Raw genomic sequence first — 26,033 nt, forward strand, 5'->3', positions numbered from 1 at the left:
AACCTACAGTTTATGGAATTTCAAGATATTATCAAGGCTGATGATAGCAAATAGCATTTCAAACATGTGAGCAAATTATTAATGTACTGAGTCTATAATTCCATTTTACAGAGATTTTTAACTATTATTCTTATTCATGTGCATTTGACCAGAAGTGGGATAATGCCTTTCAAACCTACAGTTTAAGGAATTTCAAGAAGTTTTCTTGGCTGATGATTGGAAATAGCATTTCAAACTTACAAGTAAATTATTAATGTACTGGGTCACTAATTCAAATTTTCAGAGATTTTTAACTATTATTATTAATCACGTGCATTTGACCAGAAGTGGGATAATGTCTTTAAAACCTACAGTTTATGGAATTTCAAGAAGCTGTCAGGGCTGATGATAGTAAATAGCATTTCAAACATGTGAGCAAATTATGAATGTACTGGGCCTTTAATTCTATTTTACAGAGATTATTAACTATTGTTATTAATCACGTGCCTTTGACCAGAAGTGGGATAATGCCTTTAAAACCTACAGTTTATGGAATTTCAAGAAGTTGTCAGGGCTGATGATAGTAAATAGCATTTCAAACATAGAAGTAAATTATTAATGTACTGGGTCAATAATTCAAATTTTCAGAGATTTTTAACTATTATTATTAATCACGTGCCTTTTTACCAGAAGTGGGATAATGCCTTTAAAACCTACAGTTTATGGAATTTCAAGAAGTTTTCTTGGCTAATGATAGTAAATAGTATTTCAAACTTACAAGTAAATTATGAATGTACTGGGTCAATAATTCAAATGTTCATAGGTTTTTACCTATTATTATGAATCACGTGCATTTGACCAGAAGTGGGATAATGTCTTTAAAACCTACAGTTTCTGGAATTTCAAGAAGCTGTCTAGGCTGATGATAAAAATTAGTATTTCAAACCTACAAGTAAATTATTAATGTACTGGGTCAATAGTTCTATTTTACAGAGATTTATAACTATAATTTTTAATCACCTGCATTTGACCAGAAGTTGCATAATGCCTTTAAAACCTACAGTTTAAGGAATTTCAAGAAGTTTTCTTGGCTGATGATAGGAAATAGTATTTCAAACTTACAAGTAAATTATGAATATACTGGGTCACTAATTAAAATGTTCAGAGGTTTTTAACTATTATTATTAATCACGTGCCTTTGACTAGAAATGGGATAATGCCTTTCAAACCTACAGTTGAAGGAATTTCAAGATGCTATCTGGGCTGATGATGGGAATAGCATTTCAAACATACATGTAAATTATGAATGTACTGGGTCAATAATTCAAATTTTCAGAGATTTTTAACTATTATTATTCATCACGTGCCTTTGACCAGAAATGGGATAATGCCTTTCAAACCTGCAGTTTATGGAATTTCAAGAAATTTTCTTGGTTAATGATAGGAAAAAGCATTTCAAACTTACAAGTAAATTGTGAATGTACTGGGTCAATAAATCAAATGTTCAGAGGTTTTTAACTATTATTATTAATCACGTGCCTTTGACCAGAAGTGGGATAATGTCTTTAAAACCTACAGTTTATGGAATTTCAAGATATTATCAAGGCTGATGATAGCAAATAGCATTTCAAACATGTGAGCAAATTATTAATGTACTGGGTCTATAATTCCATTATACAGAGATTTTTAACTATTATTATTAATCACGTGCATTTGACCAGAAGTGGGATAATGCCTTTAAAACCTACAGTTTATGGAATTTCAAGAAGTTTTCTTGGCTGATGATAGGAAATAGTATTTCAAACTTACAAGTAAATTATGAATATACTGGGTCACTAATTAATATGTTCAGAGGTTTTTAACTATTATTATTAATCACGTGCCTTTGACCAGAAGTGGGATAATGCCTTTCAAACCTACAGTTGAAGGAATTTCAAGATGCTATCTGGGCTGAATAAGGAAATAGCATTTCAAACATACAAGTAAATTATGAATGTACTGGGTCAATAATTCAAATTTTCAGAGATTTTTAACTATTATTATTCATCACGTGCCTTTGACCAGAAATGGGATAATGCCTTTCAAACCTGCAGTTTATGGAATTTCAAGAAATTTTCTTGGTTAATGATAGGAAATAGCATTTCAAACTTACAAGTAAATTGTGAATGTACTGGGTCAATAAATCAAATGTTCAGAGGTTTTTACCTATTATTATTAATCACGTGCATTTGACCAGAAGTGGGATAATGCCTTTAAAACCTACAGTTTATGGAATTTCAAGAAGCTGTCAGGACTGATGATAGGAAATAGCATTTCAAACTTACAAGTAAATTATGAATGTACTGGGTCACTAATTCAAATTTTCAGAGATTTTTAACTATTATTAATAATCACATACATTTGACCTGGAGTGGGATAATGTCTTTAAAACCTACAGCTTATAGAATTTCAAGAAGCTGTCTGGGCTGATGATATAGATTAGCATTTCAAACCTGTGAGCAAATTATGAATGTACTGGGTCTATAAATCTATTTTATAGATATTTTTGACTATTATTATTAATCACGTGCCTTTGACCAGAAGTGGGATAATGTCTTTAAAACCTACAGTTTATGGAATTTCAAGAAGTTTTCTTGATTGATGATAGTAAATAGCATTTCAAACCTACATGTAAATTATTAATGGACTGGGTCAATAATTCAAATTTTCAGAGATTTTTAACTATTATTATTTATCACATACATTTGACCAGAAGTGGGATAATGCCTTTAAAACCTACAGTTGAAGGAATTTCAAGATGTTATCTGGGCTGATGATTGTAAATAGCATTTCAAACTTACAAGCAAATTATGAATGTACTGGGTCTATAATACAAATGTTCAAAGATTTTTACCTATTACCGGTATTATTAATCACATACATTTGACCAGAAGGGGGATAATGCCTTTAAAACCTACAGTTTAAGGAATTTCAAGATGTTATCTTGCCTGATGATAGTAAATAGTATTTCAAACCTACAAGTAAATTATTAATGTACTAGGTCAATAGTTCAAATTTTCAGAGACATTTAACTATTATTATCAATCACGTGCCTTTGAGCAGAAGTAGGATACTGTCTTTAAACCTACAGTTTATTCAATTTCAAAATGGTATCTTGGCTGATGATATTGAATAACATTTCAAACCTGTGAGCAAATTATGAATGAACTGGGTCAATAGTTCTTATTTTCAGAGACTTTTAACTGTTATCATGAATGACATGCCCTTTGCCCGAAGTGGGATAAAGCCTTTAAAACTTACAGTTTATGGAATTTCAAGATTTCATCTGAGCTTATAGTGGTAAATAACAATTCCAACTTGTCAGCAAATTCTGAATGAAATAATAGTATAGCATTAATAATGCAATAGTAATAATGATACTCACCTTAACCAAGAGTGGGAATATGCCTAAAAAAATCTACAGTTGGATGTATTGTATGAGAAGGGTTGATTGTTAGCACACTATTAATGTATTAGTGATTTGCATGTAGTAACATTTAGTATTTTGAGGGAAACAGTGATTGTGCAACGTTTGATTTGTGTCTAAACTATGTGCTGTGTGTGATGCCCTTGAAGGGTGATAGTTATTTGACTCAAGCTGAATGGGTGTGAGTGTGTCAACTGTTAGGTTCATGTTATATCTATCTGGTAAAGTTATTATGGCGTTCTTATTCCTTGTTGTGACAATATCTGCTTGAGTAAAGTTGACTAAAACATTACAGTTATCGAATCTAAAGATTCCTCTTGGCTGTTGATAGTATTTAGTCATATGAGTCTACATGCAACAGGTCAATATTGCCAATGTTTAGAGATTTTTAAACTATTTTTTACTATTCATATGCCCTTAATTAGATAAAGGAAAACAACTTTAAAATCTGATGATAGTAGATCATATTTCAGACATGTAGAAAGCAGATTATGAAAGCAAATAGGCCATTAATTAGTACAACTTTAAGAGAGTTAACTTGATTTAATCCTGTATGCCTTTGACCAGGAGAGGGATAATGTCTCCTAAGTCTAATACTAACAGAATAATCTGACATTTAAAAATTGTGGGCTGAATCTTGAACAGGACAATATCTCTTATTTTCAGAGAATCTGTACAATATTAGTATAATACATACAGATTCAACCAGAAGAGGGATAACACCATAAAATTACAATCAATGGAATCTTCTGATTTCATTTTGGCTGCTCATAGCAAATCACACTTCATATTTATGAGCACACTGGGCTGATCTACAGTACTAACTTTAAGAGATTTGTTTAATAGTATTACTTATATTCCCTCAACCAAAAGTGTTTGAAGTGGAACAAGTTTAAAATCTATATTTTAATGGAATTTATTATTTTCTTTTGGGTTCTTATACTTCATACTTATGGGCAAAATCTAAAAGTAGTGGGGCAATATTGCATGTTTTAATTTCCTTGACTACATTTATCACACAATTTCCCTAATCCAAAGCTGGCATAAATTGTTTTTGTTTGTTTGTTGTTTGTTGCTACACAATGTTCTAGCTACATGATATCTGTAAATAACTGAGTTTGTACCAGACAATCCAGTTATTGAGATCATAAGCATCCACACATGCAATCATTGAGACTTGATGCTAGACAATGACTAAGTCATTGAGCCTGACAACCATATCCACATCAGGTAGCATTGGTTTCTGGGGAAAATTACACACAAAACAGTAAATATGAAGTCATCATTTACCTTGACAGTTTCATCTCATTAACAATATGTCATCAAAGAAGCTTCAGCTGCTTGGCCTTCTAACACAATGAGCAGATGACCCTTTCAAGCAAATAGTGAAGGGGGGACAACTCTAACCGCGAATTAGTTCAGCAAATATAATGTTATTGATGACAATGCATGGAATAACAAGTTCAAGCTGCTATGAAGGGCTCAGTGAATTTCCCATTTATATCAAGCTGACCAGGAAGGGGATTTTCAAAGGAACATTAAAGAAATGTTTTTGGATAATTTCTACACCATCATTTTTCTTCAAAGTTATAACTATAGCCTTCTGAGATGGAGCACAAACTCTCCCACTTTTATCATTCTGAAGTAATTATGCCTTGTATGTCTGGTGTCTGTTACAAACAGCTTCCATGAACACAATAATGATGAAAGCTATAAATGATCATTACTGGCAAATCTTATATGATAATAGCAGTAATATTAACACAACATTACTTGGAGGCTAAACATGTTATAAAAAAGGGAGCCACTAACTGCTTAGGGGGCCATGTGAACTTTTGGGATGAGAACTTTAACTGGACCTTTAACTCAGCATTATCAGCATAGTATTATGTGTGATGGTGATGTTACTGAATACACCCTACCATTATAAATAATAGATCACCACTCTTTTTACAGTGTCATGAATGTGTACATGAACCTGTATATTTTTCGAGTATTTCATAAGAAATATTCTCTGAAAAGTATGACCAAGCAACATACCAATCTCTTATATACTCTCACAAATGGCATAACACAAATAACTTAAATCCCCAAAACAAACTTGAATTGTTATACATACATACCCATCAAGAATGGATGTAACATTATTAAAAAAATAATTATGACATAATTTAATTTTCTTTTATTCCCCGTTCTTACTTTAAAAGAAACTATTTACTGTATTATTACATAAAACACTGTGCAAAAATGGCTGGGCTGGCCTATATTTAGATACAACTTACTATATTTTTCCAAATATTAGCATAATTATTAAACTATAAAATCAAAATCCAATACCATTCACATCATATATTTTCTGGTTCTATTTGTGGGCATACACATATATTGTTAAAAGGAATAATTAGCTATATTTTAAAATATCATTAGATATTGCAAGAAAGTCATATTTCAAGTTGAGCAGTAACCATTTCTGGGAATGAATGAACCATTATGAATACAAAATGAATGAAAAACACCTGACACCTAAATTCAGCATCCACAACCAGGAACATCACTTATTTTAAGCCAGTAGAGTAATTAGAGTAAAGCGTATGAAAATGAATTCTATTTCGTTTTAGTTTCACGTTTCTACATTTTTTGCGTTGCTATATTTAGCTATTATGGCGGACATCCACTATGGAGCGCTGCCATTGGCATTTTTAGCAGTCAGTAGTTAAAATAAAGGACACGAGTTGTGCAGCTGATTTTGATCTTAATAATTGTTTGTCGATTAAATACATAGTTGACAGTAACACGTATAATTCTCCATATTAGTTATCCCAGTTCTGGTCGTATCCCAGTTCTGGTCGCAACACACGTGCAGCTCGTGTCGACGTCGCTTCAGTGGAAGCGAGTTCGATTTTCCCGCTCCCAGTATCAGTAGCCGATGTTTGAAGACGACCAACTCTTGTCAATTTCATTCTGTTTTTAACGTGCAAATATCACAACTAACCTAGAAGCTGGTCTACCTCTTGTTATATGAAAAATAAGGAATTGAGAGTGACTTGAGAACTTGTGCTCCTACACGTGTGCTTGGTTACTCCTACTCACTTTGCAGTGTTGTTGGAAATGGCGTAATTCATTGTAGAGATTCTTAAGAATAACCAAGTAAACAGAAATTATCAGTGGACGCAAACTATAACACTATTTACTCTCTTTTTCACGATATAGAGAAGTTATGAACGTTGAATTTATGATAAAAGGGGTCGTTAATAGTTTCAGTTAGATATGGTAGAAACAATATAATACAATCGGCAAAAATCTGAAATTTTCATAATATGTTGATATTTTAAATAAGAGCTGAGTCTTTTGTAGGATTGTAAACAATAACAGGACTGCCGAATAACTTTGAGGAGTAAAAGTGATAAAACGAAATGTCACAGGGGTGAATGTTGATTTTTAAACTTTATTGAAAGTCACTCTCAGCTATTACCGACATTTTTGTCTGATTGTCATTACCAACAACACCGCTCCACCACTCTAGTCTTGCTTTAACGCAGCATATGTCATCAGACTGGACATGCGTCGTCAACATCTTGATAAACATCTTCTCTTTCCTGGCATAAACAGTAATTGAGAATATCCCCCCCAAAATAGAAATGCATTCTTGCTGTATGACACGCGAGCCCAGCTAGTGCAACAACATCGTTTTGGCGGAGGCACGTTTCCTTTTCTTGCTCGATCAAAAGCAGATGCTTGCAGACGTCAACTGTTGACAGTTTTATACTTTTTTTAACATGATAACTAAGTTTGTATTTTGTGAAACAAGGACCAAATGCACTTATGTCTTTTTGTTTACAAACTTTAAGTCCTTCTCAATTATGTCAAAGAGAAGGAATTGAGAGTGGCTAGATCATGTCACGTGGTCACGCACGTGTCCTGAGTTACTCCAACACATTTTGCAGTGTTCTTGAAAATGGTGTAACTGATCTGATTGATTCTCATGAATAATAGTATTAAAAAATTCTTGGGACGTCAATGGACGCAAACAACAACACTATTTACTCTGTTTTATCGATATGTGGTGGTTATGAATATTAAATATGTGATGAAAGGGGTCGTTAATATTTTCAGTTAGAAATGACAGACAAGAAAATTGTATTAACAAAACTCTTAAATATTCTTCAACTGAGTGCATATAATCTGTTAAGGGGTGTACACAGTACCAAGTGACTTTCAGGATTAAAAAAAAATGTGAATGTCACAGGGGGTGTATCTGATTTTTTCACTTTAGATTTTGTGATATTTTCATTACCAACAGTAAAGCTCCACCAGGCTGGACGTGCGTCATCAACATCACGATGAACACCTTCTGGTTACTGGCATACATTTCTCTCGCATAAAATACCTAGATATAGCCAGTATGTCCAGTGTATCTCAGTCTGTGATTTACAAATTTGGAAAAAAGGTTTTTGAAGAGAAAAATGTCAAAGATCAGCCCATCAACGGGTGCCCGTGTTTACGTTGATCACCAGGCATGACCCAGGAACATTAAGCCCTCATGATGCGTTACATTGTTAAAACAATACCACACAATCAGTGAACCCCAGCGTCCGTTACTTCAAGCATGAGATACGTAACTTCGTCTATCCTCCTCAGTCGTAGTATATGACTACATGTCCTATGTGGTGTGCTGACGTTGTATGTTATTTGAGTAAATGTACTCACACTTCAGCACCACAGACCTGTCTACAGTCCCTGGCTTCAGCAGATGGATACCACATTCCCTGGCCACACCTGTAAAACAAACATGCATATAACCATATATGTATAATGTATATGTATGATAAATGTAAGCCACAAAACCCATTCAAAATACACAAAAGCCTCCGACAAGAGCTGTGTCCGTTCCGACTTTATCATGAGCATGCGTTTAAGGAATCATAATCAAAGAGTGATGATACCATCTGTTCGGGAAGGTTTAGTGACTCCATGTTTATCATATATGTTAAGGTGATTACATGATTTGTTTTAGTATGGGAGGAAAGCTAAAGGAGACAAGGATGATATATGTTTACCACTTCGATGATTTTAACCGATAGTAGATACAAGTGAAGTCGTCAAATATATTGTGGATTAAGCGACCTGGGAGGCACAGGAAGAAACGTAATGCAAATTTACCAAGTAAAACATCCAGGTTTTTTGAGAGTCTCTTCTCGATGTTTTCCTTCTCGGCAATGAGCTGTAAACATTGTACATAATTCTATATCAAAACATTGGTTAGCTCAAGGGTATAGGGTTTCCAAGCATGTAATAATTAATTATAACGTTTATTAATTATAAATGTAATTATAACGTTTGCAGTCTTTATTAACAGAAATGTTTGTGAAATTCTTGAACAAAAAGGGGTCACATAGAATTCACTTGCACACTGTCATATTCACAACCGTATCCAGTGGTCGGATCGTAACTAAACGTTTGAAAAGAACGTCAGGAAACTGTCATCAAGTGCACTGCATCTTTTTAAGTGTTTTAGACGATTATTGAGATCACATAAAGGTAGATGCTGACATATTTAAATGTTTGAAAGCACGTGAAGTTCTGAAAAAATAGAATACGATTTCAGAATTTTGATTTCACCACTGAGCCTGTCCGTAAGGTTTTAACATTTTGCTCGTCCGAATCAATTTTCGTCTTCATTTCATTACTTTCCTGAAAAAAATCTCACAACACACAGATTATTTAATAGGCTGATACATTCACAACACCATTAAAGGATTTTTATTGATAATAAATTGAGATGACGTGAAGCGATATTTTCTTTGTGACATATATACTGGAATATAAGGGCAGATGCAAAGATGTCTAAAGGTATGAACGAACGTAAATAATAAATTCAAACCGATTTGAGGCTACTGATGTCTCCATTGAGCTTGTCTGTGAGCAGTCTGTAGCTTTCACTCCGCTTCTCCTCTGAATCCATTTTCGTCTTCAGTTCTGCAATTTCTTGCAAAACACCTAACATATAAGGAATTTAATGGGCTGAATCATTCCTAGAGTCTTGAATGTTGCGGCATAGTTACTTGGGTCTCTCTACGATTTGCCAGTCTGTTTGTCATCAAGAAGGTATGATGTACCACAGACTATACTCACCATTTTATGTTTCCTGTCCAGGTCTGCCATATAGTCATCAAGCGTCTGGGTATCCTTGTCTACAACAACAGGAGAATTATATATGATTAAAAATATTTACGTCATAGGTCTGAAATGCCGGGATAATGTTTTATGAATTTTACAACACAAAAAACAAAGTGAGGTCAGGTGAAATTGGATTTAACGTCGTGCTTGAGAATATTTCGCTCATATGACGACGTGCATACGTGTTTATGTGTATGTGCGGCTGCTTGTACTAGCCCAGACTTAAGCTGGTTTTATAGTGCTAGCCCACTGAGATACCATGCCGCAGTGAAGCATGAATACCCCACTCAGACACATTATACTGACTCCGAGCCGACCAGTCCTTGTTGTACCCATTAATGCCGAGCGCCAGGCAGGAACCAACAAGTACCACAATTTAACGTCTTTTTGGTATGACGCGGTCGGGGATCGAGCCTGCGACTTTCCGCTCCCCGGACAGACGCTCTAACCACTACACCACGGAGGCGGTACGAAAAACAAAGTTATCAACAGACATAATGGATCTTAAATTATAGAAACATGAATACAAAAGAGGTATAAATAATGCCAAATAAAACATAACAAGAATGCCACACATACAAAACATATACAAAGAATAATTAACTTGTAATAATGTCCAATTGGAATACCTTTAAAAGGTTCAGCGTCCCCTACATTTGTCGTAATGGCACCAAATACTGATATATTTGATTTCAGCTCTGACAATCTGTTTGTATTGAGGAAAGCTGACGTTACAGCACGTGACTGAGACCTAACATCTTTCAGGCAGCTCCGAGCTCTGTTTCCTACACGGCTCTCCAGCTCCAGGATGTGTAATTTGGGGGCATAGTGGAGGACTTTGTCGATGTAGTCTGAAACATCTCTGCATGTCTCCCAATCTTCTTCAGTGGTGGTGAGGAGAGTCCGTTGTGTTGCCTTGGTCTCTTTTGTAAGATTTTCTAGATCGGTCATAAGTTCACTCTCTCGTTGATCAAGAAGCGATCGCAGAGTCTGGAATGTGTGGCCAATATTTTCTTTCAAAGTGTCGTGTGTTCTGTCAGTGTATTTAATTTCTTGTCTGATGCTCTGCATGTGAGTTTTCTGACGAGTCTGCAACTTTAATAGCTCATTCTTCTGGTGGTGGAAATGTTCCGTTACAGCATCAGCAGCCACATCCAAGTCCTCCACATCATGGTCTGCGTGATCATGGAGTCTACATCTCGCACAGATCAACTTCTGGCAGGTTGCATCAATGAAGTCCAAGGAGTTGTGTTTATGGATGCTGCAAAATGTTGGAATGTTCAAGACAGTCGGTACCATGTCACTGAAGTTTTGAAGTACATGGTTTCTGGAAAGTTTGATGTTGCTGTGCTCATTCTGGCAGTACTCACACAGGAACTCTTCACAGTCCCGACACCAACACACAGCCTGGTTGCCGTCCTTTTTATGTGTACAGTAGAGCTCTGTGGGGCGATGTTTTACTGTCAGATGGAATATTTCCTTCTGTCTCACTGCATCCTTCTGGAGGCTTGTGTCCGTGAGGTTGACCTCCCTCTTGACATGTAGAGCATGATATCACACCACCAGCTACAGATGTGACACACGTCTCACACACGGCGTGTAGACAGGGCAGTAGGTAGGGGGCGGGACCCTTCAGGGTAAACTGATGCTGACAGACAGAACATTTGGGGAAGTCGTCCATTCTGGAAGACAGAAACCTAAAATGAGCTACTTAAAGATGAATGCACGTGTATGTACGTGTAACATGCACTAAATAAACAAACAATGCCTGGCTGTTTCCATCAGTCTAGTCAAAGTCAAAAGTCTGGACAAAAAGCCATTCGAAAATGTCCTCACGGAAAATAAAATTAGATTAAAGAAAGCAAATGATTTATGACATGAACTTCTGATTTGCTTCGTGATATCATGTTCCAAAATAACACATAAATTAATATTTAATTAGCAAATGATTTAGTGAATAAGAAATATATTTCATTAAACAAATGATAACAAATCAACAAGAAATGAGTAATGACATGAAAACTTGTATTGCAACATAATTAATAATGAAACAAATCAACACAACCTAATGTTGTGGCCTAAGGCGGAAAGAAAGTCCATTTCTGTTGACGTAATCCATTTCCTTTACATTGATACAACCCCCTTACCAAGAGTCTTTAACATACATGAAGCTTCACTCTAGACGGACGAGAAGTGAGTTAGTGAGTTAGTGCACACACGCACATTCGCCTAGTTCAGGGACACAAAGATCCCTGTGGTCACCCAGCAGTAAACAGGCAGCCGAAATGTTGAGATGACAAGGCCACCCTGGATACGTGCCTGGACAAGTGTAATCTTTACAGTATGGGCCGAGAAAAAAACGCGATACCAATAGATAAATGTTTGTATCGACATGATATTTACAGTTGAGAGAAATTTGGCCAGTCCACACATAACTCAGACAGGGAATGGGGCTTTTGTCAATAAGCGCTGCCTGATTGAACCTTTCTGAGAATGGGAAGTCTCCCAAGCACTACAGGCTTCTGCATTTCCCAGAGTGCCAGAAGGTCTGTTACCGACAGCAAGTATGCCAAACCTAAGACGCCAAGAACAACAGGGATTCGGACAACTTGGTACTTTGAATGTAATTGTGAAATTTCGTAAGCATATATGCCATGTTTCTCCTGAATCATTTCAATCACACCAGGACCGAAAATTCAATAATATAAATGGTTTCATTGGTTTTGTCGAAAGAACAAGGGAGTGATTGTTGATTTTGATACACGTGAAGCTGTATACAAAGCCCTCAACACAGTCTTGGTTAGCCAATGCATGTTTTTTTTAGTCCAAACCTCAAGTATTGTAAAAGGGCGTTTTTTATGGATCTTGCCAAGCCACTATTTTCCTGAAGACATAAAGTGTCAGTGCTGGGTATCCATTGACATGGTGTTGGACAGTCTTATTAAACTCATGGCATAATCTAGTCTATACTGAGTCCAAAAAAAACCCAAAACTTCACAATTTGGATCTGTAAATAATAATATGAATTTTTATAGTAGACACATTACGGGTCATTTCTGGTGTCCCCCGCCGTGATTTTGGTGGAATATTGTTAAAAGCGGTGTAAAACCAAACTCACTCACTCACTCATTGCACGTGCAATCGATCGGAAATGTTCCCATCAACTTTACAAAGTGAAAAAATACTTTAAAGCACTAACAAGAACAGCCAATTATTATGCCGAACCTCTCAAATGTGCAGCATAAACGTGCCGTTGGCATGCTGGAAGCGGGAACGTCAGTAAGTGACGTTGCAAGGACAATTGGGTGCAGCCGCCGGGCTGTTTACGATTTACAGACTCGAATGCAACAAACGAGTGACGTCACAGGCGGGGGACCGTCAAATTGTGTTACATCACCTCCGTAATCGATTTTTCATGGCTACAGGAACCAGAAATGATCTGTTTAGGGGTCGATTGTTGACACAAACAATCCGAAACTGGCTGCAAGCAGCTCACCTTCAATGACCATATTGTGGAACCATTTTGACGCCATTACGTCAGCGTTTGCTGTGGGCCCGACGACACCTCCGACTCAGAGAGACTGGAATCGAGTTGTCTTCAGTGATGAATAAAGCTTTACCCTCAGATTTGCTGATGGTAGGATGACAGTGTGGAGGCGACGCCGTGAACATTACGCCAAGTGTTGTGTACAGGAAGTTGACAGATTTGGGGGCAGAAGTGACATGGTCTGGGGTACTTTCTATGGGATTGCCCGTCCCTGAGTTCTGGTTATAAGTGGGAACCTTAAAGCTACAGTTAACCGCGACCAGGTCCTAGCCCCCGAATGTATTCCATTCATGGCGGCACATGGTCCAGGTCTGCATTTTCAACGTGACATTGCAAGACCCCAAACAGCCAGCTTGACCAGGATGTACGTGCAGGAATCAACGTTCTTGACTGGCCGTCAAGGCCACTTGATCTCAGTCCACTCAATTTCATCTGGGATGCTCTTGGTAGAGGTCTGCACGCTCTCAGGAACCAATCCCCAATAAGGTGTTTACATGCATCAGGCAGTCCATGAGGAGGCGTTGCTTGGCAGTTGTGAACGCAAGGGGTGGCCATACACGCTACTTGATTTCTTTTGACTTGACACTTTGTTTACGCCTTTTATTATAAATTTTGTAACCACGTGGAACTGATCTTTGGCACTGTGATTATTCCCAGTTCATCCTATGGACCGTAACAAATAAAAGATAACCCCTATACCACATTCCTGGTCCTTTTTATATATTTAATATATGATTGTGAAGTTTTTAGTTTGACTGTATATTTGAGTAATGTTTTGCCTTACTTGTTTGACGTTCTGGCAGAAAGGTTCAATTGATGGAGTTCTGTAAATAAACGAAATTGGGTCTTAACAATTAACTGTAGCCATTAGTAAGCTATATTGGTATTGTGTATGAAGGCTTTATGTGGTAGGGCTGGGACGGGGACTCGGGTACTCGAATCCGAGTCGGGTATAGCTTGAATCGAGTACTATTTCTAGGAATCGAGTTCCTGAAAAAGGAGAAGCACACATAATAACTTGTCTTTTTCATCATTGACGTAACACACATTTGCATCATTGGTATTGACCGATAAATGGAGGTCATTATTAACGACTGTATATATCTCAGCATGAGCAGTGAGGAGTCAAGTAACAGTAACAGCGGTAACGAAAGGTCCTGTGTTTTAACGAGGAATGCATGTAATGGTGTTACTCTCTATATTTGTTAAATAGACGTAAATTAAATAGCCTATGTTCAGTTTCAGTGTGTTGTTGTCATCCTTTCAAGGTTTTTATACAAATCTCCGTCAACTCAGAATTGAATATTCAGAAAGTTGACAGAAGCGCTTTATTCCTTACATTTCCGGGTACTCGATTCCGATTCGGGTACGTACATGCGGGTACTCGATTCCATTTTTTCTTACCCGTCCCAGCCCTATTTTGTCGTATGTTTTTCTGCATATGCATATCAATCGAGAAAAATAGCTTCTATCACAAATGCAAATAGTTTGCCAATATTCTGTCAGGTTTCCAGCAATTAAAATATGTTGTGGTGTATTTGAAGTTGTTAGGAAACCGAAGGGTCAAGATATGTACACAAACAAACATAATTATGATGTGATTATAATGGCTTCATTGGAGATAAATATCACAGGTATTGCAATATTTCTTTCCATGTGTACATATAGTTAAAAACATCAGAAGCTGGAGGGTTCCTAACCATAGATTTCCTCCTTCAAACAACGGTTTACACATTTCAAACTATTCCTACTTACCCGATGTTTCGTCTCTTTTTTCATGGCGAGGCTTCTGAATTAATTCTTCGATTTCCTTCTCCAGTTTCTGCTTTCTCTGAGCATGCAGATACATCAGTTTTGATAGTTTCTCTTCATGATGCTGGTTGACTTCACTGATCACTTGTTGATGGTCCTCATCCAGAGCACGTAACTGTTGTCGTAATTCATCAAGCGGGGTCCCCGACTGTTGAAATGATGATAACAGAGACCACATAGTTGGAAAGACGAACAACAGTATTTCACTATGTTGAATAAAGCTAAATCTGATTGTAAATAAACAACATTTTTGTGGTAATAAAGTCTATTTGAATGTAACATTTATCACACATTGAATATTATGTGTGTTTAACTACTTAGCAGAAACCAAAGGTATTGGAGTCTTATCAAATTCTGTGACAATTCCAGTGATAATTAGGCACGGTAATCGGGTAATGATAGAATATGAATATCTCTTGAGATTTCATTCAAGAATACAAATGGGCATGTCGTGATAAATGCAATCTGTTCATACGTATCTGACGGTATACAGTGCTGTTGCTTCCCTCTCCCTCAAACTGACAACAGAGAGACAGTAGAAACAGATTGGAATACCCTTGCTGTATCTACTTTGGCCGATTAACCTCTTCACTGTAAGACGACATGCGCAGCGCAGCTTATAAAAGAAAGCTGAAGGTGAGGCTAAAGGTGGAGCGTCAGGTAAGCATAAAAACATTCCTCTCGTGTTTTACATTACCCGAGGCTACACATTCTCATGAGAACTGAGGGTATGGCGCAAGTTGAGCGCCCTCGTATCAGAGAAAGAGATCTGAAGATAAAGTGAGTGAGTTTGGTTTTACGCCGCTTTTAGCAATATTCCAGCAACATCATGGCGGGGGACAGCAGAAATGGGCTTCACACAATGTACCCATGTGAGGATTCGAACCCGGGTCTTCGGCGTGACGAGCCAACGCTTTAACCACTAGTCTACCCCACCACCCCCTGAAGATAAAGAACAACAACAATCGACAAAAGAAAGGCAAGTTTCCATCCGGAGTGTATCAGAGATACGGTGAGCTGATGGCGTTTGAAGACAATTATTGACCTACCTGAACAACCCTGGACGTGTTCACATGGAGTGGTTCACATGGTTGCCATGGTGAGAGGCAGTTGAAAGAAAGTCTTGTAAGTGAGGTCGTCATAAAATGCAGATTTCAGTGGTTGCAAAGGGTGAGTGAGTGAGTTAAGATTTAAAGTCACATCGGCAATATTTCAGCCATATCGTGATAAAACTAGTTCTAAATTCATAATACATACATATAATATATGAAACCCTGTCAAGGAAGGATAGTAAAATCACTAGATTATCACAAAATGAGTTAAAACTAGCTAACATATCACTTTAAAAAGAATAAAACTATTTTTGGTCAATACAATGTAAAAACGGACCATAGATCGCCAGCTGAAGATAGATCACCATACAAGAGACCAATCAATGGGTACAAGGAGGGTTTTGACGTAAGTCACATAAAATTATACTTAGGTCCCCTTGCTGTTGGGGCCCAAACTTGTACTTAGGTAATCTTCAAAACATTGTGAAGAGCAGGAACGAAGTCGCAATCATGGAACAAGACTGACTCAGAAATAACAGGAAATCCTTCACTTGTGGGACAGTTGCCATCACTGGATATATGTGATTTGACCAGCGAATGGTGTGAAAAGAACACCACATGTCATCAAACATGGCGCGAGTGGTAAGGTGAGGTGAAATTGGATTTAACGTCGTGCTTGAGAATATTTCGCTCATATGACGATGTGCATGCATGTGCATGTGTATGTGCGGCTGCTTGTAATAGCCAAGACTTAAGCCGGCTTTATAGTGCTAGCCCACTGTGATACCATACCACAGTGAATCATGAATACCCCACTCAGACACATTATACTGACTCCAAGCCGACCAGTCCTTGTTGTACTCATTAATGCCGAGTGCCAGGCAGGGATCAACAAGTACCATTTTTTAACGTCTTTTGGTATGACGCGGTCGGGCATCGAACCCGCGACCTTATGCTCTCCGGGCGGATGCTCTAACCACTACACCACGGAGGCGTTCCGCAAGAGGGAAAGCGATGGACCTTGCCGACCGTAGTAGCAGCTCGGGTTGAAAATCTCTTCACTCTCAACGACATCTGCCACATGGTCAACTTGGAGATTTGGATGATTGTAGTGTGACGGTTAAGTATCAAATATCCCCAGTCGGGTACACAGAAGCCAGGTTCTCCAGTGAACTGACTGAGGCCGTGAATCATGGTCTCCAATAGGCCGAGACCAAAAGCATGACATGCCTGCACATGTTGTAAACATCCGCGTCATTGAGAGGACCAGCGAAATCCCAACCGGGGGCACCTTTCCTTGGAACCACTGACCCTGAAAAATGCATGAGCAACATGTGTAACTACATGGAAGTAGGAATCCTGCAGGCTGACGCCAATTGAGAGCACACGAAAATGTGGAGAACAACTGACAGAGTTGGGGTTGAAAAGCACCATGTTCTTATTCATATGCGTCTCATCTTGAACTAACGACTGAACATGGATCCGTGAAGATCCGGGTTAGAATTGGCTTTCAGGAACCCAGGCCTGTGTTAAGAGTTACTAAAGGGATCGGGTGGTCAGGGTCTCTGACTAGGTTGGCACGTGTCATCACATCCCAGCTACCTAGATCAATGCTCATGCTGCTGATTACTCTATTGTATGGTCCAGACTCGATTATTTACAGATCGCCGCCATGTAGCTAAAACGTTGCTGAGTGTGGCGTTAATCAGCCGACCAGCAAACCAGCCTGACATGATCTGTGCATCCAGAACTTCCTTGACATCCTAGGCATCTATATTGGCAGGAAGATCGGGAATCTGCTGAGGTGGATGAGGAGGTTCCAACAGCTCGGTATAATAAAAAATAAATAAAAATAAATAAAAGTCACTACCGTCTACGTCTACCGCCAGTGGAAATGTGTGGTGATTCTTAGTGGTTTGTCGTGCATAAGAGGCTGGCGTTGCTAAAAGAAAGGGCATTGTCTACCATGCTTTGGATGCATACCCACATAGGTCTTTCTCTGAGAGACTGCTGATGAAAGAAGCATGATTATTTCAGAGAGGGGATCCCAAACAGTGAACATTTAGCTCTCAGATGAGGGACAGCACGACGACTGACTGTGCAAGGCCATCTTCCACAAAACAGGAGACATCTTGCCATAGCAAAGCATATGGCAGGTGGTCCACAAGCCATGTGGGGATGTCTGCTGGAGTCAATGTACTTTTGATTCATGATAACAGAAACAAAATCGCCTTCATCATCAGTGTGGTAAGGATCAGTACAATGCAATGCAGGTTTGTGTTGGTGGAGTGAAGAAACTCCCTGTAACTGTGGACAAGAAGAACCTGGCATCAAATGCCAAGTCATCCAAGGAAGGGTTACCCTGAAGATGAGCAGGTGAGTGGTCCAGCGTAGGAGGCATGTTCACAGACTGGCGCACATCAAGCAACAGAAGGTGACAATGCTTCAGTTCACTGGATGAGAGGGAGGTGTGTCATACAGATGAGACCCGTGAAGATCCGGTTAGAATTGGTCTTCAGCAACTTATTCTTGTAGTAAGAGGCGACTATCGGGATCATATGGTCAGGCCTGCTGGCTTGGTTGACACATATCATCGTATCCCAGTTGCTTAGATGAATGCTCATGTGGTTGATCACTTTTATGTTTGGTCCGGTCTCGATTATTTACAAACCATCCTGGCAAAAACCGGAGGTAATGGGGTCGAAGTCGGCGTGAGGCCAGCAACGAATAAGTTGTTTCTCATGCTTTTTCAGCACGTTTTTATAACATGTAAAATCCTGTTCTAAACCAGCTAAAACAGGGCGACACTGAAGATTAGAGATTAGAAGATTTCTCGGACATTTGTCTTTTGAACAAAAGACATCCCCTTAGAACACAATCTGTAACAAAGGAAATATATGCAAGGGGATACTGACATAAGGATCACTACTTACATGTTCCCTCCATATAAGGAACCGTTCACTCAAACACACACTCAGTGTCTACATGCTACCCAGGGTACCAAGACACATATTTTGCCTAAAACATGAGCCACTGGTCCAATCACGACTCATTGAGTTTCAGTTCTATAAACTATAGTGAAAAAGTGTAATGAGAACCACAACTTGTGCCTGCTAGACAAGATAAAAAAAAGAAATAGGGAACATATACAAAGTTGCTATGTTGTCACCAATATACCTTTTATCGAAAACAATACTGCAAAATATCACCATACAAAAGCAGCAAAAGATTGCCAGAGGAAAGGACATCAGGTAAAGTGAAACGTACTCGTGCATCATGTAAAGATCATCAAAACAAATAACTTTACAAATACACATACACATTTCACTTCACTGACATGCCAATATCAACTGCAATGTAATGATTCCTATAAGCATATATATTCCACCAGGCCTTGTTCATTTGAAGATAAAAAAGGACGACAAGGAACCATTTCTATTTCTATTTCCGATTTCAAACAATGCCTATATTAAGGTGTATTAAAATATTAATACACATTTATACATACATCTTGTTCGGAAATGGTCTTCACATGTACTTTATCCTCCGTAGATGGTGAAAGTCTGGCTGACTCAGTGCCATCAGACAGGTATTTCAGGAAGGTCTCTATGATTGCTGTACATTTCTTTTCGTCCATATGTAGTTCGGCGGGGAAACAGATGCATTTGGCTGAATTCTCACATTGTTCGATCTTCGTCAGGAAATCTTGTCTCTCCTTACACAAAGATGCGTCGACAGTGTCATGAATGATATTAAAATCAAACTTCGTGTCCACCTTCACATGTTGTACGATCAACGTCGCCAACTTGGTGTTGTATTGAATGTTCTTGTGGTTGTCTTCATCCCCAGTTGTGAAAGTCAGCACCATGACAGGGCGTGTCGTGCAGAACACACACGCATCACACAGGACAGACGCAGGTACTCGCCTCTCCCAGGATGGGTCTATCAACTTCAGCAGGCTACCTCCTGAGATGACGACTGTACGATTTCTGCCTGGTAGCTCTCTCAGCCTCTGTACAATGTGGGCATGCTGTTTCGTGAGAGCTTCTTCAACAATGGACGGGAAGATGCCGAAGTCTGCAACAGTCACCGCATAAAAATTCTAAAATGAGATAACCACTCATCTTAAGATTATATGTAAAGAAACAATACATTCATATCAACACTCATTTATGTCTTATACTTAATCACACATTTTCACACAGACAAAATATATGGATGGGTTGCAGCGGAAACATGTTCATCCTTAAATACAATGGGCATGGCTTAAATCTGTCAAAATAATTGGTGACTTCATGCTTAATACTGAGACACAATTTTTGCATGTTACAAAATAGATAAGGTAGTCAGACTTGGGTAAGTCTGACATAAACACACAGTCACACCAGAATCTAAATTCTATAGAGAGTAAATTATGACGAAAAAGGCCACCATTATTAACTGTAGAAAACACCATGCTTCACATCATCAACAAATTCTACAAATACATACGCGACTGTTCCGATTCAGCTGATAGTATCCCAACAATCTTCCTTTGTTCTGATGTAGAGACAGTGCCTGACTGGAGAGTATCTCCTGAAACAAGTAACGCAAATGATTTATATTCAGGGTGTATCCAGCTGGAGACATCATGTATCGAACGGCATAATTTCAATAAAGCCTTACCGGAAGTCTGTGCTCCTGTTACTGGATCATCCGAATCAGAGAAAACGTCATCAGTCAGTAATGGAACGTCTCCTTCTGAGCTGTACCTGCTAGGCACAGTGGAGTCATCGCTCTCGCCACTATCACTGGTTCTTTCACCAAGCTCTAACTCCCCTTCCATGATGAATGTCTATTAAACTATCTCTGCACGGCTTTGAATCGCTCTAACCAGGTGGCTTTGTCCATCCGATGAATATTTTTGTCCTTCACTTCATAAGTCCTTGGTCCGTCCTTGTCACTAAAGATGATACCATCAAAACAACGCACAGCTACCTCCAGAACACGTCTCTCTGTTCCAGAAATTGGATGTAACCTGACTTCAATCAAATCGTCAGGAACTCTACAGAAAGTTCCTTTTTGTACGGCTATTGTGTCACCTTGAAGTTTGGATTTAATGGCTGTGGTGATCTGAGATTCTTCAAATTTGATGCAAAACCCGTCAATATTAAGAAATTTGGTTCTGTAACTCTCAATGTCCAGGGTATCCTCACTTATCCCAACATAGTATGATCCTCCTCCCCCAACCTTGGACATAGAGGTCAGATTATCTTTCAATTTGAGATCATGCCATAAATAATCCACGAAATCTGACGGGCTTCTCGAAATCTTCGTTGCTACTGGACTCTTCAATTTGTCAACATGTAATCCTTTTAGTTCAGTATTCCGGCACTCATGGAGTAGTTGAATATTTTCATATAATCCTTTCGTCGTTGGGGGAACTGTGTTTTCCCGCCCGTTGAGCATGCATTTAGCCAAATTGACAGACGTTATTGATACATTTTCTATGTCATTCCTCACTTTTGTGTTAAAATCCAGAGTGGCTATCCCCCTCGTTTCCTTCACGTTCACAAAAACGAAGTCAGTATGGTTTTGAAAGTTCTGTATTTCAGATAGCCATTGGCGCCTGTATGTGTCTACATATAGTTCTCCGTCATCAATGAGATCAGACAGACTCTTTGTAATGAACTCATCAAACTGTTCCAGACACCTGTCCTCAGATAGCTGACCCTCAACATGAATCAGAACTTGGCCTCCTCCGCTGTTCCTCCAAGCTGAGACTATCTTCCCAAGTCTGTCACGAGTTCTCTTTTTCTTTTCTAACAGTTGCCCTGATTTTTTTCCAGCACAAATTATAGACCGGGTTGTGTGAAGAAGAATGATGTTACGGCAGTTCGAGTGAGACTTGTATGATTTTCCTACTGCCAGGCATTTTATGCAGGCCTCTGTAACGGTAAGTGTGGTGTTGAAATAGTTGGAACGGTCGGACTTATTTAAAACAGGAGATGCAAATACAACATGTTATGAAAAAAACGTGTGGTATGTTCCTTGTTCAGACATCATGACTTCAATGCCATTTTCCCAGCAGGCATTAAACAAATCACATTCACTGACTCACTTATTTTTATTTTTCACGAGAATATGTGGCACGTAGAGAATTACTGACGTTTACCTTTTCAGTTTTGAAAAGCTTAACATGTGTAACAAACTCGTAAAACTATTATCTTAATATTTTAATCCGCCGATTACGTCATACACTTATGTGTAACATAACGTGTTCCAAAGTTAATTTGGAATCCTCTTAAGCCGATTTTATCAGAAATGTTAAATATCCATAACCTATATTGTAATCGGAATGAATATAAATACCCGTGTAATCAACTGTTTCTGTGTCCAGTGATGTCATGTCATCAGCATCATAGCGCAGATAAACCTTGGTGTGTCTTCCTTACAACCCTCAGGCGATCACTCCAAATCCTCAACACAAATACGGTCTGAAATACATAAAAGAAAATATACCAATGCATGTATTGATGTATTTATAGAAAGGAATAAAGTGACAATATTCAAAGGGTGCGAGTGTGGGTGCGGGACTGAATGTGGGTATTGTGGGGCAGAGGGATCATGTCGTCTCTGCGCGCAGTCCTGCATATGAATGCAACGTCTCCAAAGACACCTTAGCTACTACAGTCAGTCTCACCACGAATCTTTTTAAGAAAGGCGCAGTCAATAGTGCAGCTTTCTGCATTAGGCAGGTTGACAGAAGGACTGTTGTACCATTTGTTAAGGCGGGCAAGCTTCTGATCTGCACAGAGAGGTGCCAAACATAAGTCACTTGGGATAATCGGAAGTCGCTTGACTGTAAAATGCTGACGCAAGCCCCCTCTCCCTGTGCATGCAGTAATCAAACACGTAATATACTGAGTCAAAAAAGAAACTTCACAAAATGTAATTTGAAAAATAATGAATAATTTTTCTTTGATGATACATCTATGTCTCCGAAATGGGATCCCTATCTTTCGACTCTAGAAAAACGTTAGCAAAACCCACTCAAACCCATCCATTCGTCGTGCAAAATGACGTTAGTGCCAAATCAGGTTTTGCACGTGCAGTCGATCACGTGATCTTCGCATCGAAGTTTTCTTCATATGCAAGTGTTTGCATTGGCCTCAAAAATTGAAACCCACTTTTAAACCACAGTTCTAACGGTGCTTGAAATGCCACGATTGTCAAATGTGCAACGTGAACATGCCGTTGGCATGTTGCAAGCGGGAAGATCAGTTATTGACGTCGCAAGAGCAATGGGATGCAGTCGTCATACTGTGTATGACTTGCGAGGTCGTCTACAACAAACTGGCACCACTTCTGATCGCCCAAGGTCGGGTCGTCAACGTGTGACGTCATGAGCAGAAGACCGTCAAATCGTCCTACGCCACCTACGTGACAGATTTCTGCCGGCTTCACGAACCAGGGCTGAGATGTTTAGAGGTCGACTCTATTTATTTATTCCGCCGTTTCATCAACGTCAACGTCTGCTGTGGGCCCAACCTCCGATGGACCCAGAGAGACTGGAATCGAGTCGTCTTAAGCGATGAATCGAGGTTTACCCTCAGATTCGCGGACGGCAGGCATAGAGTCTGGAGACGACGTCGTGAACGGTATGCCCAATGTTGTGTACAGGAAGTCGACGGATTCGGGGGTGGAAGTTTTATGATGTGGGGTGCTTTCTGTTTCTGTTCTGGTCATCCGTAGAAACCTCACAGCTGCTGCTTACCACGACCAGGTGCTCACCCCTGAACTCGTTTCTTTCATGGCGGCTCATGGCCCAGGTCTACAGTTCCAGCATGATAATGCTCGGCCGCATACCGCGATGTTGACACGAAATTTCCTTATAAAAGGCTGAAATCAACGTCATGGACTTGCCATCGAGGTCCCCTGACCTTAATCCAATAGAGCATGTTTGGGATGCACTTGGGAGAAGGCTTCGTGGTCTTAGGAACCAACCTCAGAATTTGCAGGAACTTGGCACTGCCTTGCAAGAGCAATGGCGCAGAATCCCAACCACGTGTTCACAACCATCAGGCAGTCGATGAGGAGACGGTGTTTGGCATTGGCGAATGCGCGGGGCGGCCACACACGATATTGAACTGAGAAATTTCGCATTTGTATTCTTGTGGCTTGACATTCTGTATACCCATGTTTTGAAACGGGGTTTTGTTGTCTAATGGAACTGATTATGGCACTGTCGGTGTATCGAGTACATCATACATATCTCAGCAATGAAATAATAACAATTTAACCATCTTACCATCTCTTGTTGTTTTATAGTGCCCTGAAGAAAGAATGTGAAGTATATTTTTTGACTCAGTCATATTTGGGATTACACTTTCTCAAAACGTACAAATCATAGTACCTTTCTGGTGTTGAGTCCCATTTAGGATTCGAACCCACATTCTAAGTCCCGAATGGGTCTCACTTCATATACAATGTATATTCAAACAGAACACATTTGACGGATGATGCTTACCAAACTTTACCGACCTACAAAAATATATGTCTCACCATGGTGGCTTGAAATCTTAGCTATGTCAGGAAGAGACCATTTTAACCTTCAATGGCCAGTAGATCTTGAGTCTAAATGTGAATTCAAATGAGCATCAGATACTGTCGTGAACGGATACCACTTTAAGCTGTCAGTAAAGATATGTTATACTGAATAGTAATACAGGTTAAAACAAATGCAGCAAAGAGAGGCTGGGTCGTCCTGGTACAGTTAGGGTGGTTAGGGTTCATCATGATCTCAGGTAGTCTTGCCCCCTCTACACGCATCCCATCAGCAAGTGAGAATTCTCCCAGGTTGTGCTGCCTAGTCTAACCCATCAAAAACCTTCCGGAGAATATGGAGACTCCCTAACACTGCACACTTTTGCATTATCAAGAGCGTCCAAAGAGCTACGCTCCCGGCGGAGAACCTGGGCACACTCTTAATCAGCGCCAACAAATGGAAGTCCCACACCATGGAACTTGGGATGCAAGTGAGATAGTTTAAATAGGCGTCAGCATGTTTGCCATTTCTTTTCCTGTATCATGATAATCACATTGTTCTCAGAAGGGACAGAATCGTTATTGATATGAATACTTTCAAAACGGACAAGTCCAGGATTGGTATAGGTGTTTGTATATGGGCCCACTCCAATGAATTTTGAAAGTGCCATTTTCAATGACGCCTTGTACATATTCTGGGTCGCACCTTTGATGGACCTCGGAGTCCAAACCACAAGCCTGTATTAAAAGGACCGAGCAGTGCCATCATGTTGATTAAGATATGGACTGTGCCAACGATGGACACCCACTGACAAGGTGTTGGACAGTCACATTTAATTGATTACATAATCTATATTTCATATTTATATTTGACGTAAAATCACAAATTGACGGTTACGAGTGGGAACTGACTGGTCCTGAGCAGCAAACAGAAAGCCTTCTTTTAACCTTTCAGGTCAGCCGACTTCATCAATACACTGCTTCTCAATACACTGCACGTACCCTCGGTGCAGCGGTCGTGCTGTGAGCATTTCCTTGAGTCTGTGCAGATTTGATGTCTCTTAGTTTGGCTGACACTCATGTCTTTACTGTTCAGAAGTACAGAACCATCAACAAAATCAATAATGCTGGGATTCTGTCTTCTTGTCTGACATGATTTTTTGTCATACGCTTAATTTCTTGTTTCATCCAATCAACCATACAAAAAGAACGAGTGGACGGACACAGTCTAAGTATTTGTGCGTAGCTCCGAACTCCAGATAGGCCGGTTTTAAGGACATTCTGCGCTGGCGCTTCACTGATCCCAGCAAGGACTGCACAATGGTGACCGTAACTACCAGGCAACACGCTATGTGTTTACTATAGGATAATCCGAGAACGGCTCGTTAGAATATTTTCTCAGCACTTTCATCGATGCTAAAGCGTCACCTGGCGAACATTTATCGTAACGGTTACTTTTAGAGAATCAGTTTCG

The 26,033-nt window shown here is 39.2% G+C and overlaps 2 protein-coding genes and 1 long non-coding RNA gene across 6 annotated transcripts in view; 1 reads left to right on the plus strand and 2 right to left on the minus strand.

Moving 5' to 3' along the window:
- Positions 1-7,765: 7,765 nt before the first annotated feature.
- LOC124267054 (tripartite motif-containing protein 2-like) lies at positions 7,766-11,035 on the minus strand. The gene is made up of 6 exons (XM_046701890.1): positions 10,252-11,035; positions 9,578-9,636; positions 9,327-9,431; positions 8,606-8,666; positions 8,153-8,221; positions 7,766-7,803 (listed from the first exon to the last, which is right to left on the minus strand). The coding sequence occupies exons 1-6, from the start codon at positions 10,919-10,921 to the stop codon at positions 7,781-7,783; spliced, it is 987 nt and encodes a 328-aa protein (XP_046557846.1). The 5' UTR covers positions 10,922-11,035; the 3' UTR covers positions 7,766-7,780.
- Positions 10,874-26,033, minus strand: part of LOC124267022 — a 289,774-nt gene continuing 274,614 nt past the window's right edge. For 2 of the 4 annotated variants that reach the window (XM_046701872.1, XM_046701865.1), the window contains exons 2-8: positions 22,385-22,509; positions 20,699-21,960; positions 20,525-20,608; positions 19,542-20,110; positions 14,925-15,129; positions 13,954-13,993; positions 10,874-11,319 (exon numbers count right to left, since the gene is read on the minus strand). In XM_046701872.1, coding sequence (XP_046557828.1) covers positions 11,046-11,319; positions 13,954-13,993; positions 14,925-15,129; positions 19,542-20,110; positions 20,525-20,608; positions 20,699-20,858 — 1,332 coding nt within the window. In that variant the 5' untranslated portion in view covers positions 20,859-21,960; positions 22,385-22,509 and the 3' untranslated portion in view covers positions 10,874-11,045. Of the gene's footprint in view, positions 11,320-13,953; positions 13,994-14,924; positions 15,130-19,541; positions 20,111-20,524; positions 20,609-20,698; positions 21,961-22,384; positions 22,543-26,033 lie in introns of those variants that run through there. The other 2 variants (XM_046701864.1, XM_046701878.1) reach the window with 2 other exon arrangements.
- Positions 13,692-17,807, plus strand: LOC124267077. The gene is made up of 3 exons (XR_006895947.1): positions 13,692-13,703; positions 16,428-16,431; positions 17,570-17,807. It is a non-coding gene; the product is annotated as an uncharacterized LOC124267077 (long non-coding RNA).

Source organism: Haliotis rubra, unplaced genomic scaffold, assembly GCF_003918875.1.
Source record: "Haliotis rubra isolate DU_JTF1 unplaced genomic scaffold, ASM391887v1 Scf1000, whole genome shotgun sequence".
NCBI lineage: Eukaryota > Metazoa > Mollusca > Gastropoda > Lepetellida > Haliotidae > Haliotis > Haliotis rubra.